Here is a 17,658-nt window from a genome sequence, read left to right as displayed (position 1 = left end):
GGAAATAAAACTAATAATTAAATACATAATTAGAATTGGTTTGCTTCTAACTATTAAGCCCTTATTTACTCAAGCAAATGTAGGTCATTTATAGATTTCTTATTGATGCTAGTATTTGAAGCTTAAAAATTATATTAATAAAGTTTTCAGACTTGGGCAAAATGTGCTATGTTAGGGAAACAGTCCCGTTTTCCAAACAATGAAATACAGCACCAATTTCGTTGCTTCTTTTTGCTAACATGCAGTAATGCAGTAAGCACCTGCTGAAAAAATCACAATAATAAGAAACAAGTCAAGGAGCAGTAGCTCTACTAAAATAGAGGAAGTACTGCTAATACGTCATCGAAACATTATTTAATGTTTTGATTACAAACTCCGAGTCTACGTCAATTTTAATTGTATAATTTCTCAGAAAATGAAAAACAAAGAATAAGATGACGTTTATTTAAATATTCTTCTGGAAATTATTTTTTGTGGACCTTTTTTAAAACATTTACATGTAATACGGTGAAATTTTCTAATCTAAAATGGATATCAACACTATTGCTGAGTGTGCATCTTTAATTGCTAATGCCTTCTGCGAATAAATAAAAGTAATTATTTTAATCAAATTTTTATTATCATTAGTGTAGTTGATTTTTTTTTGCTGGGGAATCAGAACTGTTATAGTATGACCATGTTTTAATGTACGTGTCGTTTAGTACCAAGCACAACAACGGTCTGTCATATGCCATGACTCGTACTCATCCCGGTATCATGTGAATCATGAAACCAATCACTTTTCGTGGATGAGTAGAGCAAATCTCTCTAATTTTATTCTTCTTCATCCACCATCGCTGCCCTCGTTGCCTCAGCATTCATCGGCCACTAGCTGTGAACTCCGAGCGATGCGATGGGCGATTGCATCCATTGCAACCGACACCACTGCATCCGACCATCATCAAGCACAGAATGACAAAAAATGCGCCCACTTCTTTCATGCATATTCGCAGACCTACTGGCAGTTCTACCGCTGCGAACGTTCTACACAGCGAACGAACGACGAACGCTGCTGTCACCAATTGTAATGATTCGCACACGGCAGGCACTGCTTCTTTTATACACAAAGAAAATCTTGCGGTCGACCCGAAGGCCCGTGGCATACTGCATTCTGATGTCCGTGTTAGGAATGCACGGGATTGGCTATATATGAAATTTTTATTGGCTTCGACAAGAATTGAAATTTTCAATAGCTTATCGTTGATAATCTTAAGTTAAATGGTGGAGAGCGTACGAGTTGATTGATATATAAATCTTCAAAATCCATCGAAAGATAAAGGCGCTAGTAACATTTGAAATCTTTCCTCTCAGCGTCGAGAACCATTTTCACCGGGTTACTGTCCGACATTCTGGCTACGTGCCCGGCCCACCGCAGTCTTCCGATTTTCGCGGTGTGAACGATGGATGGTTCTTCCAACAGCTGATGCAACTCGTGGTTCATTCGCCTCCTCCACGTACCGTCCGCCATCTGCACCCCACCATAGCTGGTACGCAACACTTTCCTTTCAAAAACTCCCAGTGCGCGTTGGTCTTCCACGAGCATCGTCCAGGTCTCGTGTCCGTAGAGGACTACCGGTCTAATGAGCGTTTTATAGATTGTCAGTTTGGTACGGCGGCGAACTTTATTCGATCGGAGCGTCTTGCGGAGTCCAAAGTACGTACGATTTCCAGCCACTATGCGCCTCCGAATTTCTCTGCTGGTATCGTTGTCGGCGGTCACCAGTGAGCCCAAGTACAAGAATTCTTCAACCACTTCGATTTCGTCACCACCGATAGAAACTCGTGGTGGGTGGCTTACATTAACCTCTCTTGAGCCTCATCCTATCATGTACTTCGTCTTCGACGTGTTGATGACTAGTCCAATCTGTTTAGCTTCGCTTTTCAGTCTGATGTAGGCTTTCTCTATCCTCTCAAAGTTACGTGCCATGATATCAATGTCGTCGGTGAAACCAAATAAATAACTGGACGGACTTCGTGAAAATCGTACCACTCGTGTCAATCCCTGCCCTTCGTATTACTCCCTCCAAAGCGATGTTGAATAGCAGGCACGAAAGACCATCACCTTGCCGTAACCCTCTACGCGTTTGAATGCCCCTGAAACTTGAACTACGCACATCACCCGATCCATCGTCACCTTGATCAACCGTATCAGTTAGCTGGTCCCGATCGATTGTATCATATGCGGCTTTGAAGTCGATAAATAGATGATGTGTGGGCACGTTGTATTCGCGGCATTTCTGCAATACCTGACGTATGGCGAACACCTGGTCTGTGGTAGAGCGTTCACCCATAAATCCCGCCTGGTACTGCCCCACGAACTCTCTTGCAATTGGTCGGCAATAGTCGGCGGCATAAAAAAAAAGCCCAAGTCCTGGTGTTAGGTGGGACGCTAAACAGCCCTGACACGACGGCCCTCCGATGAGACAAGAGGTTTGCGCAGGCCCAATAAGCCGCCTTTAAAAACAACTATTACGAACGACATAGAAGATAATACGACTCGATACAATCGGCAACGACCTAGGCGACGAAAGGACATTTTCGTGGGACATTTTAAGCTTTTAGTAGAAATTATTTACTTGTCATAAAACGAGTTTTTACTATTCCATTTAATTTTACTACTTTATTATATCTTTGACATATTTCGTATGTGACCTCAACTGTAAGGCCGTCTTCAGTGTCTCGTACTTGACTTGAGGTCGAAGATACAGTAAAGTATTGGAAATAAATGGAATAGTACAAATTTATCTTATGACAAATACCGGAATGTTAAAATTGTATTTACACTCTCCCCACAGTTATGGAACACTTAACGACGTTCTTAATATTCAATTATTTCTATATCGCCATAAAACCAACCACTTATAGACGTTCATACATGAGTTCAATCGTTGGCTGCAAATGTAAATAACACCGTTTTTAAATTCGTTCAAACCAAAAATCTCCTAAAATTATATGGCTAACTGACATAACCGAGAGAAAAAATCGGAGATTTGAAAATAAATTTTGAATGGACACCTTATCGTAGACCGGACCATTAATCAAAATAATCTTTACTGGAATGGTTATCTAGCGAACTCAAGTACTAATAAAAATATTGAATACTGTACCGCTCATAAAAAAATCTACTCCTCCGCTAATTTTATCGCAACAGTAAATGAGCGCCAGATAGTCGCCTAAGAAAAACATACCGCCAGAAAAAAAGGTGCTTTGATATTTTTGAAAATGTGTCCGACACGTGATGAATTGTGGCGATGAATGCTTTGATAGCACGCGCTGTTTCTACTGCGGATAAATTTTTCACATCTATGAGAGTCTTGGAAAATGATCACAAAAGTTGTCATTTTATTGCAAGGCACAATACTTATCTAAAATCGAAATTGTCGCAAACGTAAACAATGGCTACAATGAATATTGCGGCCTACTCACGGTATTTTTCACTTCTATTTCGTAGAAGGCGCGGAGCTCTATCAGTTTCCGTGGTAGTTGGATGGAAGTGGTCCTTTTTCCGAGCAGTTTGCGAAACAAGTCAATGTTTACGTTTGCGACATTCGCCCTTATGATACAACAATGTCGAAATGTCACATTAAATTTTCATACAATATGTTTTATCTTGTCATTAAATGAAGCAACCGAATTTTTAATCAAACGGTATAGATTACCGTTGGCAACATGATTTCGCAAAGTCATGTTTAAACTCTGCCTCCGCGTGACAGGCCTCTTGTCTGTTACTTTTTTATCACTAGTCATTGCGTCCAAAATGGATGATGCAATATAGTTGATTCATTCCGAAAACTGGCAGAAAGTGGGCACCGCTGAAGTTGTTTGATTCATATGACATTGTTGAAAGTCGAACTTACTAAGTTCCGATTGATTCGATTTGTAGCGATGGCGTTGCTCGGGGACACACCCATCTGTGTTCAAGTGGTTTGATTTTCAGTTCGCACTTCTATCAGCCTTGATAATGGGGGGAAAAGGGTTTGTCTGCGATATGCACAACTCGGGAGGCACGTGTAAGAATTCTAAACTAGGATGGCACGTGCCTAAGGTTGTGTGCAAATTGATTAAGCAAAGTGAAACTATAATTAACTTTATCATACCGTGGATTGTTGGGTTGGTAGGTTAGTTATTTTACCTTCTAGGTCACGTCGCGTCGACGGAAAATTAAACTTATAATACCTGTGTCGCGATTGTCGTCTACAGTCTAAGTAAGTGTATTAAGTGATTTCTAATAGCCGCCAAGTAGGGAACCATGCACGGACAGTTAATGCAGCTCGTTACGCAACACGCAATCAATAGACATTAGGACTGGAAGCGTCGCCGTGTTCCATGTTAATCTACATTCACTACCAAGAATGGAGCCAGACAAGCCGTAGACAATGTGGGCCTTGTGAACAAGTATTTTCCTGAGTAATATTATCTGACAATGTAAGTGGTGTTTGTTCAGACGATCCATATGAAGGCTCCCTGATGTGATCGATTCAAATCAATTATTTCGTGCTTGTTTTGAAGTTTCTTCATTTATGTCTTTTAAGATTCAGAGATGTCTGGAAAATTGAGATACCCCATCGGTATTATTAAATATTGCGAAATTGTTTTATTTGGCAATGCTATAAATGAGATATGACTTCATAAGATGTGAGGCAGCCTAGGGCTGAAAACCTCTCAAATAAAGACAAAAAAAGATATGACTTCTGTTGAACCTGGTGGTACATCTTTTGGAGACTTATCCTTTGCTTATTATTTTGTAATGTGTCATTAATTTGACATCATACGTCAAAGCTAACGATTCGTGTTTTTTTACATTTTCTTTGTGTATTTCAACAAATGAGCGTTTGTTCCTACCCATTAAAACTTTCCCCATTAAAAAAAATGTGATGCTTGGACTTCTTAATCTTGCTTGGAATAGTCTCACATTTACCGGCAGTGAAAACGTGACATGTTTCTAATTAACTCACGACATGGTATCAAGTAATTAAACTTTTAACAGCTTCTCGAGCCACTAATTGATTTTGGTTTCAGTTGGTTTTTTCTTAATAACAAAGCATATTTTAATCATGTATCCTGACCACCCCTAGAAGCTACTCGCTTTAGTCTTGACCAGGTGAGATTCCTGTCGACTTCCTACATTTCTTTAATGAGGCTAAGTCGCCACAAGGCCATGGATCCTCTGCTGCAATCTTCTTCTTCTTCTTCTTCTTATTGGCATTACATCCCCACACTGGGATAGAGCCGCCTCGCAGCTTAGTGTTCATTAAGCACTTCCACAGTTATTAACTGCGAGGTTTCTAAGCCAGGTTACCATTTTTGCATTCGTATATCATGAGGCTAACAACGATGATACTTTTATGCCCAGGGAAGTCGAGACAATTTCCAATCCGAAAATTACCTAGACCGGCACCGGGAATCGAACCCAGCCACCCTCAGCATGGTCTTGCTTTGTAGCCGCGCGTCTTACCGCACGGCTAAGGAGGGCCCCTATCCTCTGCTGCAATATCCTGCCGGATTAAAGTTCAGCGCTTGGTTGCAGATTTCGTCTCCGCTCTTGTGTGTTGCCGTCCGACCTCCATTCACGCTCTCGAATCTATGTATACAGATATCTGTATCTTTAGATATCGTTTTTTTTTTTCAAGTCATCGTTAAAACACAGACATCGATTAATGAATACTTGCAGTTTCTGCTTGATGTTTGTTGATACACCACAAGTCTCACTGGCTTAAAACAACACAGATTTCACATTAGAGTCGAATATTCTAAATTTGGTGCGTTGACTAATCTGATTGGATCTCCATATATTTCGTAAACTGTCACGTCCGACGCTAACTGGCTGCCAAAATATTGAAAGGTTTCAACCTTCTCCACTGCTTGTCCGGTTACCGTAAAGTTGGAGGGGTTGTTCGTGTTGTTATCCAACGCTTTGCTCTTGTTGACGTTGATAGTGAGACCCGCCATAGAGTTGCATTCGACCTTTCAGCTTACTTTGCATATCAGATCACCGATGCGCTAGAAGTCTTCAGTGAAATCAAAGTCGTTTAGATTATTATTATTATTCAGACTAAGGCCGAAGTGGCCTGTGCGGTATATAAGAGTCTTCTCCATTCGGCTCGGTCCATGGCTTCACGTCGCCAACCACGCAGTCGTTTTGCTCCATACTAATAGCTGTCAGAGCAGCCCTAAGTTTGGTACAGAGTCAATCGTACGTAAAAGCTTCGTACTGCTCTTCGATGAGGCCGACGATTTTGTCTGGGTGCTCTTGCGTCTAAGGGCGCCCCACTGATATTCGTAGTTCAGACGTTCTAAAGCAAGCTTTTCCGATGAAAACCAAATAGAGTGGCTCTTGGAATTCGTTTACTTGCGCCAGGAATATACGGAGTATGACAAGACAATATGGTCCTCATAAGATCTTCCTGGGCGAAATCCTGCCTGCTGCCGTCGGAGAGTCGTGTCCATCTCTAAAGTCAGATCCCCTTTTTGACGTAGGACTTACGTCTTTCTTTACTATACTAGGTGTCATTTAGATTTTTGGAAATCAAGAGCGTTACGCTGAAAGGGAAGATTTCAAACGTTACTAGCGCCTTTATCTTTCGATGGATTTTTAAGATTCATATATCAATCGACTCGGACACTCTCCAGCAATTTGCCAACTTCATTGAAACTTAAGATTTTTAACGATAAGCTATTGAAAATTTCAAATCTTGTCAAGGTCAATAAAAGTTTCATATATAATCAATCTCGTGCATTCCTAACACGGACATCAGAATGCATTGCCACGTGCCTTCGAATCCACCGCAAGATTTTACTTTGTGCATAAAAGAAGCAATGCCTTCCGTGTGCGAGTCATTACAGTTTGTGACAGCAGCGCGTACTGACGTGCTTTTCGCTCCCGCATTTTTTCTCGCATTTTTTTACCTACACAGCATGCAGTCGCCAGCGAGAGAGCTCCTGGCGGGTCTGCAAGTGTGCATGAAAGAAGAGGGCGCATTTTTTTTTGCCGTTCTATGCTTGATGATGGTCGGATGCAGTGGTGTCGGTTGCGATCGATGCAATCGCTTCGCTCGGAGTTCACGGCTGAAGGCTGCGAGGGCAGTGGTGGTGGATGAAGAATAATAAAATTTGTCTGCTCATCCAGGGAAAGTGATTGGTTTAAGGGTTCTTTCTAAAATTACGTTACGCTAAATTTGGTGATTTTGGACCCCCACCCTCCTCCACGTAACACTTTTTGTATGGAAAGTTTTTTTTTTTGTATGGACCGTAACGTTTGGCTTGACCCCCTTGACGTAATTTGTGAAAGAACCCTAATAACCCACAACTATAACAGTTCTGATTCCTTAGCAAAAAAAAATCAACTACACTATTGAATATATAAATTTGATTAAAAATAATTATTTTCATTCATTCGCAGCAGGCATTGGCAATTAAATGATACTCATTCAGCAATGTTATTGATATCCATTTTAAATAAGGAAATTTTGCCGTATTACATGTAAATGTTTTGAAATAGTCCGCAAAAAATCATTTCCAGAAGAATATTTTTAATAAACATTATTTTATACTTTGGTTCTCATTTTCTGAGAAATTATATTATTAAACTGAACTCATAGTTTGGCAACCAAAACATTAATAGAAGTTTTTGCAACTAGTTGCAAAAAGATGATTTTTTTCAGCACGAGTTATACGTTTATCCAACGAGGCTGTTAAAATTAAATCTTTTATCTCTCAAAGACGAACTGTAAACCAGGTATTATGATCAGAAATTGCAAAAATAATTTCTAAAATCTATAAATTCCCTACATTTGCTTGAGTAAATAAGGGTTCCATAGTTACAAGCAATGCGATTCTAATTATGTATTTAATTATTAGTTTCATTTCCAGAAGTTTTGACAAAAAAAACGCTAATAATTCTACATAGTATGAATGGTGTCGTTTCCAATATCAATACCTATACCAATCAAACCCCCATAAATTCAAAAGATAAATGTAAATACGTTACGATTATTCAAGTCCTACGTCTACTCGCGGTTATGTTTAAAACATTACCCATTACTTTTTTTGGACCTATACTAAGATGCCCTACAGACAGTCGACAGGAAAAGTCGGTGTCCCAAAAACTGAAAAATAGTTGATGCTACATTTGCGCAGATAGCATGGAGTCAGCCTTAGCTCTGCTCAAATGCGATCGACCCCAGGAGTTTTGTTGAATTTCATGCTTCGGGTGGCTGCTTCAATCTCCTGCAATGATGGAGCTTCGGAGTTGACGCGGGTAATGCATTACACCCCTAGCGGATCATGCCGTGGTGTTGATTGTTAGTCGCAGGTCGATACTTGAAGTCGAACTTGTTCGAAGAGCTCGATCCAACATTTCAGCTGATCAATTGGGTCGGTAAGTAACTGAACTGTCGCGTATTTCACCGGCATCTTTAAATTCATTTCCAATTGGCTGCTCTGGTTCTTGCTCACTCTATCATGGCCATTGCTTCTTTACGCTCCTCAATTTTCCCCCAGGTTGCATCTGTAATCCACTTGCTTGTTTCCATAAAGACATTTTTGATGGCCGGCCATTGCTCTTCTACGCTGCCACCTTCCAGAACATCTGCTGTACAAGTTCCAAGTTCTTCAGGGAACGACATCTTCACAGCTGGATCTTCTAGTCGGCGTGTTTTGAATCGCCGTCCAAATCTCTTCTCCCGCCGCTGAATCCGAGCAGTGCGTAGTCGGATCTCCCCAATTAGAAAATGCTGGTCAGACACGATGTCTGCGTCACGTTTATTTCGGATATCAAGAAGACCGGCATCACTGCTATGTGTATGGTTTAATGTTTGTTACCTCTTTTTTTGTTTTGTTTGTTTTCCACCGTTTATTTCAACTCGAGTGTATCGGCTATTTGTGCGTTGTATTGTTTCGTCGTTCGATTATGCATTTATTCAACAACTTTTTTTTATTTTTTTTTGCTAATTATCTAATACATGCATTCATCGCTTAGACTAGGTGTTCCGTGTCTTCTTAACACTATCATCCTTATTTGCTATGTTATGTTTTTAGTTATTATTAATACATGTCAATTGCCTCTGGCAGTTAGGATATTTCTCGCTTAACTTTACAAAAGGACCTAAGTAACATTTTTTTCATGAATTAATTTGAATAGCGCTATCAATAGATTTCATGTTGTTCTGTTGATTGCGCTATTTAAATTAATTCATGAAAAAAATGTTACTTAGGTCCTTTTGAAAAGTTAAGCGGGATTTCCTCTGGTGGAATCATGTAGGAATTACATTGTTTTCTATTTAACCTAAACTTAACCTAATTTATACTAAGGGTACAAGGAGCTAATCGTTGCAATTGATTGCAATGATTTTTGTCTAAAATTGGAAATTATTTTGTTGGACATTTGTTGTAATGTCTCAATATTAGAAATTCTATGCAGTTTATTGGTACATAAACCACGGAGGCAACTTCAGAATCATTTTCAAAATTTTATTTTGAATCCTCTGAAGTTCCTTCTTTCTGGTATTGCAGCAACTAGTCCATATTGGCACAGCATACAACATGGCTTGTCTAAAAATTTGTTTGTAAATCAAAAGTTTGTTCTTAAGACAAAGTTTTGATTTTCTGTTTATAAGTGGATATAGACACTTAATATATTTGTTACATTTGGCTTGAAGGCCTTGGAACCCCATTCATAGTGACAATATGTCTGCTAGAAGGTTTCAAATAAGAAGTTCTCGGTTTATGTGGGAAAATTATAAGCTAAGTTTTGGAAGCATTCGGGGAAATTTTCCATTTTCGCAAGTAAGTGGAGAAAATATCCAAACTTTTTTGCAATCTACTACAAATGACACGAAGGCTTCGCCCTTTGGCTGAAAGGCCCGTGTCATCTGCAAACAAAGATTTTTGACACCCTGGTAGTAAATCAGGTAAGTCAGAAGTAAAAATGTTATACAATATGGGCCCCAGTATGCTGCCTTGGGGGACACCAGCCCTTACAGGTAATTATCAGATTTGGAATTCTGATAGTTTACCTGAAGTGAGCGATCTGATAAATAATTTTGGATCAGTTTAATGATGTACAGAGGAAAATTAAAATTCATCAATTTTACAATCAAACCTTCATGCCAAACACTGTCAAATGCTTTCTCTATATCAGTAAAAGCAACTCCAGTCGAATATCCTTCAGATTTGTTGAGCCGAATTAAATTCGTTACTCTTAATAACTGATGGGTGGTTGAATGCCCATGGCGAAAACCAAATTGCTCATCAGCAAAAACAGAATTGTCATTAATATGAATTATCATTCTATTTAAAATAATCTTTTCAAACAGTTTGCTTATTGAAGAAAGCAAACTGATTGGGCGATAACTAGAAGCCTCAGCTGGATTTTTGTACGGCTTCAACATTGGAATAACTTTGGCGTTTTTCCATTTATCGGGAAAGTATGCCAATTGAAAACATTTGTTAAATAAATTAACCAAGAAGGATAAAGTTTTTTGTTAAGTATGTAGAAAATACCATCATCACCCGGGGCTTTCATATTTTTAAATTTTCTAGTAATAGATCTCACTTCATCCAAATTAGTTCCCAACGAAGGGTCGAACACATTCTCTTAATTGAGAATGTCTTCGAAGCTCCGTGTAACCTGATCCTCAATTGGACTAGTGAGACCTAGACTGAAATTATGGGCACTCTCGAACTGCTGAGCAAGTTTTTGAGCCTTTTCGCCATTTGTTAATAAATTTTTTTTCTCCCTCTTTAAGCGCTGAAATTGGCTTTTGAGGTTTTTTAAGAATTTTCGTTAATTTCCAAAAGGGTTTCGAACTGGGATCCAACTTCGAGTCATTATTCTCAAAGTTTGTATTTCTCAGAATAGCGAAACGTTTTTTAATTTCATTTTGCAAATCTCGCCAAATAACTTTCAACGCGGGATCACGAGTTCTTTGGTATTGCCTTCTTCTCACATTTTTAAGACGGATCAGTAGCTGAAGATCGCCGTCTATAATAATGGAAGGTGATCAGAGTCAAAGTCAGCATGAGTTACCAATCGGCCACACAGCTGACTTGAATCCGTTAAAACCAAATCAATTGTGGAAGGATTTCGACTGGAAGAAAAACAAGTTGGTCCATTGGGATATTGATATGTCTAATGATACGGTTTGTGCGATGGTTAAATCAAATCTAGCCCTATTTGGCAAAATAACCCTTTCGGTCAAACGACTCTTTCGGCCAAATGACGAACAGAAAATATTGATACTTTAGTGCCTTTTTTCGACATGAGATGAATTTGTATACAGTGGAATATAAAATGAAACAGTCTCCATAAACGCTGAAGTCAACTTATACGTGAGAATGTACCAGCACGTGCACCTGTTAAGCGAGTACAGTCAAACCTCCATGAGTCGATATTGAAGGGACCATCGACTCATAGAAATATCGAGATGTGGAATGGAAAATCTTTGAAAAGCTGTTTGGAGGGACTATCGCAGTAACCCAGAAAATATTTTTTAATATGGCATAATTTGCTTCCATGAGTCGATATCGAGTCATAGAACATCGACTCATGGAGGTTTGACTGTAGAAAGATCCTTAGCCACTTTATGAATACCACATCTATTATAGCTGTAGCGGCAGCGCGGAATGTGTTTTTTTTTACTTTCTTGCAGTGGTCCTCTTCTTATTTATTGACATTGCTTCCCACAACAGGGCGTTACTGCCTCGGATTGAAGAAACATGTGCCTAGAAGCTGTCCATAAACCGCGTAGACCAAATTTTAACATTTTCTAGTAAAAATCGCAGAGTTTTCCGAAACCCCTATCTTCCCTCCCCATTGAAGTCTACGTAGACTGTTCCAAATTGTTCAAAAATATCACTTGTTAAGTAATTCAGTTATGCAAATTCATTTTAGTATAAAACATTACGATAAAAATATAATTTAAAACAGAACAAAATCAAACTAAACAAAATCAAATTTAGTCCTCTGTCCACGACTGCTGTAACCAGATCTTGAAGTTCATTCATGGCATTTCTGGTACATTCGATTCCTTCTAGAGGTGTAGGGGAAGGAGGGGCAATATGCCCTAGCTAAGCATAGACTGCTTTTATGCCTTAGCTATAACGATTTCCATGGGTGTTTCTACCTCATGCAACAGTTAAACAATATAGCTAGCTGGTGCCATATTAAAATTAGAAAAAATCTCAATCATATTGATAATATTCACATTTCAAAAAAGTGGTGATATTTCGTTGCCGGAAAACTCATTAGGCAAAACGCCTTTTAGCAGGCAGCTCTTAGGGAACAACGTACCATGCTTCGGCACATACGCATTCTGGTATGGACAGTAGGGTGGTTCAAAAAATCGATTTTGCTCCACAGTGCTGATTCTTTACCATGTTCTGAGTGTCCTCTGAAAATTTGAGCTCATTTGCATTAAAACTGATTTAGCACAAGCCGTTTCAAGTTTGCATGCAAATTAGTATGGGGAAATTTATTTTTTCATTATACTGTTAATGACGTTTCTCCATTAAGCGCAGGTTAAAAGAAAACCTACATAGCTAAAAGGGGTACTCAACAGCTTTCACCCAACGAAAACCGCGTGTTGATTAATCGTCCCAATAATTAGTAATCGATTTTAAGACATGTTGCAAATCTTTAGTCATGATCGTTAAACTTCTTTGAGGGCATCACTGAAATGTGCAGTGCAACATAGTAGCCTGAATTTGTGTGTGCTATCTTTCGCGCCACGAGCAGCAATGTTGCCTGTTGATGAGTTATGCAATTAGCTCCAGAAAACCACGGCATAGATTAAATTCGATTACTAATTGATTAATTGAGATGCGGTTTTCTCTTAGTGAAAGCTGTTGAGTATTGCTTTTAGCTATGTAAGTTCTCTTTTAACCTGCGCTTGATGGGGAAGCGTAATTAACAGTATAATGAAAAAATAAATTTCCCCATACTAATTTGCATGCAAACTTGAAATGGCTTGTGCTAAATCAGTTTTATCCCAAATGAGCTCAAATTTTCAGAGGACACTCAGAACATGGTAAAGAATCAGATGAGCACTGTGGAGCAAAATCGATTTTTTGAACCACCCTATTGGACAGTGCGTGGAGACGCGAGTACATTGTAGGATAGTTCCACTAGGGCGTTTTGCCTCGCCGAAATGTTAGATGTTTCATCAAAATGTGGAAAATTTCAGTTTTTCCTACATTCCTATCTATTATTTTGACATTTTTTTTCGCCTAACCTACATAATTTTACGTCTAGTTTTATAAAGGCTATCTCAAACATGGTAAATATAAGTGAATACCTGAAGTTCGTTTTGCCCCGGGGTGGAGGGCGTTTTGGGGCCTCTTTCCCTATGTCTACGCCGCCAACATTTTTGCATTGGCGCGTCGCTGTTTAAAGTCTGTCACTCCACTGACCTATAATTTTTCACACCGGTTCCGAAGAATTTCAAGTGGAAATGTCGAAGAATATCAAGCCAAAAATCAAAACAATTTTCATTACTCATTCCGAAGAACTTCCCGTAGAGATTCAGAAGAATTTCTTTTGAAAACTCCAGACTTTTTTTAAGTTCATGAAAGCTACCTTCGGGAGTTCCAAAGAATTTTCCCGTCAAAATTCTTTAGAATGTCTTGTGAAGTTTTCAAAGAAGTTCCTGTGCAAATACCAGTGGAACCTAAAAAAAATCAAGTGGAAATACCGAAAAAAAATATACCCGTAATGCTGGGTAGATACCTTTACGTGGTGTGTTACGGGGTAAGATCTACCACGGTTACATTGCCAGCTACAGGCAAATCCTGACCCCACGAATACCTTCCTCATTATCCAACTCCGTGGTACTTATGAGGGTGTCGCTAAGTCGGTGGCCTCTCGTTAAGTAAGTACCACATCAACACTTCCTTCCTCTCCCTAGTTACGGTGAAGATAAGCGTGGCCAGGAGTAGTAATCCTCATGCTTTTGTTATTTTTGTTTAAGACTGGAATCAAGGACCACTCCCCTTCTTGATTTCTGATAGCATTCTAGATAAGGATCTCAAAAGTAAAACATGAGTATCACTAGTGTCCAATCTACGAATTACACCGTAACAATGCTAATGCTAATGCTAAAAGTGGAAATACCAAAAAAAATACCGAACGTCCACATACACCAGATCAGTAATCGAACCCAAATATAAACTTTCCAAAGTTTATTCAATGCTTTTTATTGGACATCTCCTATCATTCCTTGAACAACAGGAAATAAAGTACAATTATTTTGAACGTAATCCAACGTCACCGCTTATCGTCAAACATGAAATAAGTACTGCACAGTTGATATATCGGCTCCAACATTTCGAAAGGACGAAACTGCTTTTTTAAACAAGAGCCACCCACGCAATCCAATACCACTGGAAGCAGCGAATCATCTTCTTTCATTAAATGGCACTGGATTGCGTGGATGGGCACAAATTAGCCCACCAGCGACGTGAGAATATCTCGTTTACAAAACCAGTTTCGCCCTTTTGAAATGTTGGTGCCGATATAACATGAAATAAAAATATATACCTAGTAGACATCAGTCTGAAACAGAAATACAAACTTGGCTGAGGTGATTGTGCACATCGCCGTCGCTGTCGTCGACGCTGCCACCGACCGACCGTGAATGTTTGACGCAGATTCGCGTGCTTGTCGAGCACTACTTTTGATTGGACTCCGTACAGGTCGAGCCTTTTTTGTGTTGTTGTCGGCTGCCACCTGCGCCATAGTGCCGATTTTCATTTTGTATATAATCGGCGGTAGTTATAGATATAAATAACCTCCTTAGTTACTGTTGTGCCCTGCCTCCGATTGAGGTAAATGAAACCTAACCATCACATTTGCGCACCGAAATAAAACTAAGCAAGTATGTACCTTCAGCGTAGAATCACTCAGGAAAATCTTTTCATGTCGGATAGAAAAAACTTTGAAACGGAAATAAGTGAGAAAAGCAAGGAGATAAAATAGATTCATTTCATAAAACCAAAACACAAATGCGTAAATCATCTAAACATGACAACAACAGGTGGACGATGATGGATTGTATTTTTAAACATTGATTCAATTGGTCAAAACAAGTATGTGTCAGCATCATCAAATAACTTTCACGGGAGTACAACGGTCAAATTGCAGTACAACTATATTTATATCGCTGAACGGTTTCAATTCAATCCAGATATCGTCGAATGCATTCCATACCGATGATGATGATGATGATGATGATGATAAGAGAATTTTTTCCCCCCATTCTTATCGTCGAAGGGTCAAAGATGAATTACTGCGATTGTCACGGTTAAAGTTTAACGAACAATTGATAAGCGGTCATTTTCCCGACAAGCCCCAGATTATTTAATAACAAAAATCAGAAAGGTTATATACAAGATACGACCGCCCGACGTAAACTACGAGAAACAGATTATAAGATAATTCATTTGATTGCCTGTCACTGGTTTGAGCAGGAGCTTGGAGTGATTTAAATTTTGACTTTTTCGCTACCCTGTACTTGAACGATAACATTTGATGTTTTAATGAACCTCCTAAATTTTTAATTGAATTGGTTGTAATTTGACTAAGCACGAGCAGTTTGAAGTTTGTATGGAAATTACCATAGAAATCGCCCAGTATGTGAAAGATCGTTCCGTGAGGCGGTACATTTACTTTTCAAATATAATCAACCCGAAGACTTTATAGAATATTTCCTAATCTGTAAGACAGTTGTTGTAGCGAAGCGATTGAATTTTTGTAAACAAAAATGCTCATTATTAATATTTATGCTATTCTTTTACGTGTTAAATTGAATTTCCCATGATTCAGTATTTCCTAAATAACTTTTTTTGCAAGCATCAAATTGTTTCGCAACAAATACGAGTTGTTCACGTGCCATATTTCCTATATTGCCAACATACTCATTTATTTTTAGAGCCTAATGAGCAAGATTGCTTTCCACAAAAGCTACTGTTTTCATAATAAGGTTCATACAAACTTCAAACCGTGCGTGCTCAGTCAAATTACAATCAAATTTGCTTAAAATTAGGAAGGATTATTAAAACAACTAATAGGGGGACGGGGAAAGACGGCTTTGGCATGATTTGTTCTATTATTGTCAGGGGTCGTTTTTGTAGACCAAATTTTATGAAATTTGGCCGCAATATTCTTTGATATGCAAAGAATGTTTAGGTCAAATTTGAGCATACACAGTCATAAAAACCCCCCCTGGCAATAATAGAACAAAACCTGCCAAAGCCCTACCATCTTTTAAGCATAGGGGAGCGAAAAAGTCAAAATTTGAATCAGTCTAATGAGCATGATTGGCTTCGTATGGTTGATACATAGTTGATTGGGACTAATATCTCCTTCCATGTGTAAAAACTGGTGACTCAAATTTAAGTAATAGGTACCGGCGCTCGCCGTGTCCGAATGCAGGTCAATTAAGGAATGGATAAGAATATATTGCATGATACTCGCATTAATGGAGGCCGACGAGGCATCTGCACTTCCACGAGTAATCACTGCAGTGATGGATGCACTGGGCTGGGATGTTGAATATATGGGGTAGAGAGGTAACGAGGTTCGTTTTGGTAAACATTTTGCCGCGTGTCATATGTAGGTTTTCCACACAAAGCAGAACAGAATAACGCGAGTCTTGAGATTGTTCTGCACTTCCAAATCATGTTCGATCACGTACCAATTCGTTAATTACCGATGTCACTGGTTTCGAACAAAATTGGCGTAACTCAAAATATGATAATGGTTTGATACGACAATTTAAAATTTTCGCTAAAATCCAGATTAATCCACCTAGCAGTGATAGTGCCTTTCTCGTGCGAATAAAAAATAGCACTTAGACCAATTTTCAATAGGAAACAATGTCTGCGTCGAATGCAACTTGTTGCGAGCAAATCGGTTGAGGATAAGTGCCCGAAAAATGAGTGACACTTTTGCTACATTTTGGAACGTGGGTGCGCTCAGACATGCACACATACACACAGACATCACCTCAATTCGTCGAACTGAGACGATCGGTATATAACACTATGGGTCTCCGGACCTTCAATAAAAAGTTTGTTTTTGGAGCGATCATATAGCCTTCACGTATAGAGTAGAGTGGGGCAAGAATACGCACCTAGTTTTCAAACGAACATGGGGACCTTATGAAACAAGCTGCATATCAAATCAATGTCGACGATTCGTATACTTTTCCTTTGTGTTACCAAGTGGAAAAAATAATGGATAAAATTAAATTCGTTTTAGCAGAACCCTTATTGCACGACAACTAAAAAACGCACTCTTGCCCCACCAGTGGGGTAAGAGTGCGCATTGGGTGGGGTAAGAATACGCACTTTCCCAATCATGTGTTTTAAGTATTTATTAACACAAAAAGATCTAATAAAAGATTACGTAACTCTGAATGAGGAAAGGGGTCCTAGAAATGTGAACTTTCATACGAAAAAAACATTGTGTTTTTCTGAATACCAAAAAAAACTGTGGAGGTTAAAATAAATCAGGTTTTGCGTGGCGTAAACAAAAGAATTTTCCATAAAGAAATTCCACTACTTATTCACGTAACGCAAACTTTGGTTATTTCATCACCCCTCACCCCTACCTTACAATTTTTA

At 39.0% G+C, this 17,658-nt stretch overlaps 1 protein-coding gene across 3 annotated transcripts in view; it reads left to right on the top strand.

The window, feature by feature from the left end:
- LOC134210974 (RING-box protein 2-like) overlaps positions 1-17,658 on the top strand; it is a 126,530-nt gene that overhangs the window by 57,619 nt on the left and 51,253 nt on the right. Inside the window, exon 1 of one of the 3 annotated variants that reach the window (XM_062687437.1) lies at positions 4,017-4,157. The exons of the other annotated variants lie outside the window; for them this stretch is intronic. Coding sequence (XP_062543421.1) covers positions 4,028-4,157 — 130 coding nt within the window. The 5' untranslated portion in view covers positions 4,017-4,027. Of the gene's footprint in view, positions 1-4,016; positions 4,158-17,658 lie in introns of those variants that run through there. 3 annotated transcript variants of the gene reach the window in all.

This window comes from Armigeres subalbatus, chromosome 2, assembly GCF_024139115.2.
Source record: "Armigeres subalbatus isolate Guangzhou_Male chromosome 2, GZ_Asu_2, whole genome shotgun sequence".
Lineage (NCBI taxonomy): Eukaryota > Metazoa > Arthropoda > Insecta > Diptera > Culicidae > Armigeres > Armigeres subalbatus.
This window is presented reverse-complemented; position numbering and strand designations above follow the sequence as displayed.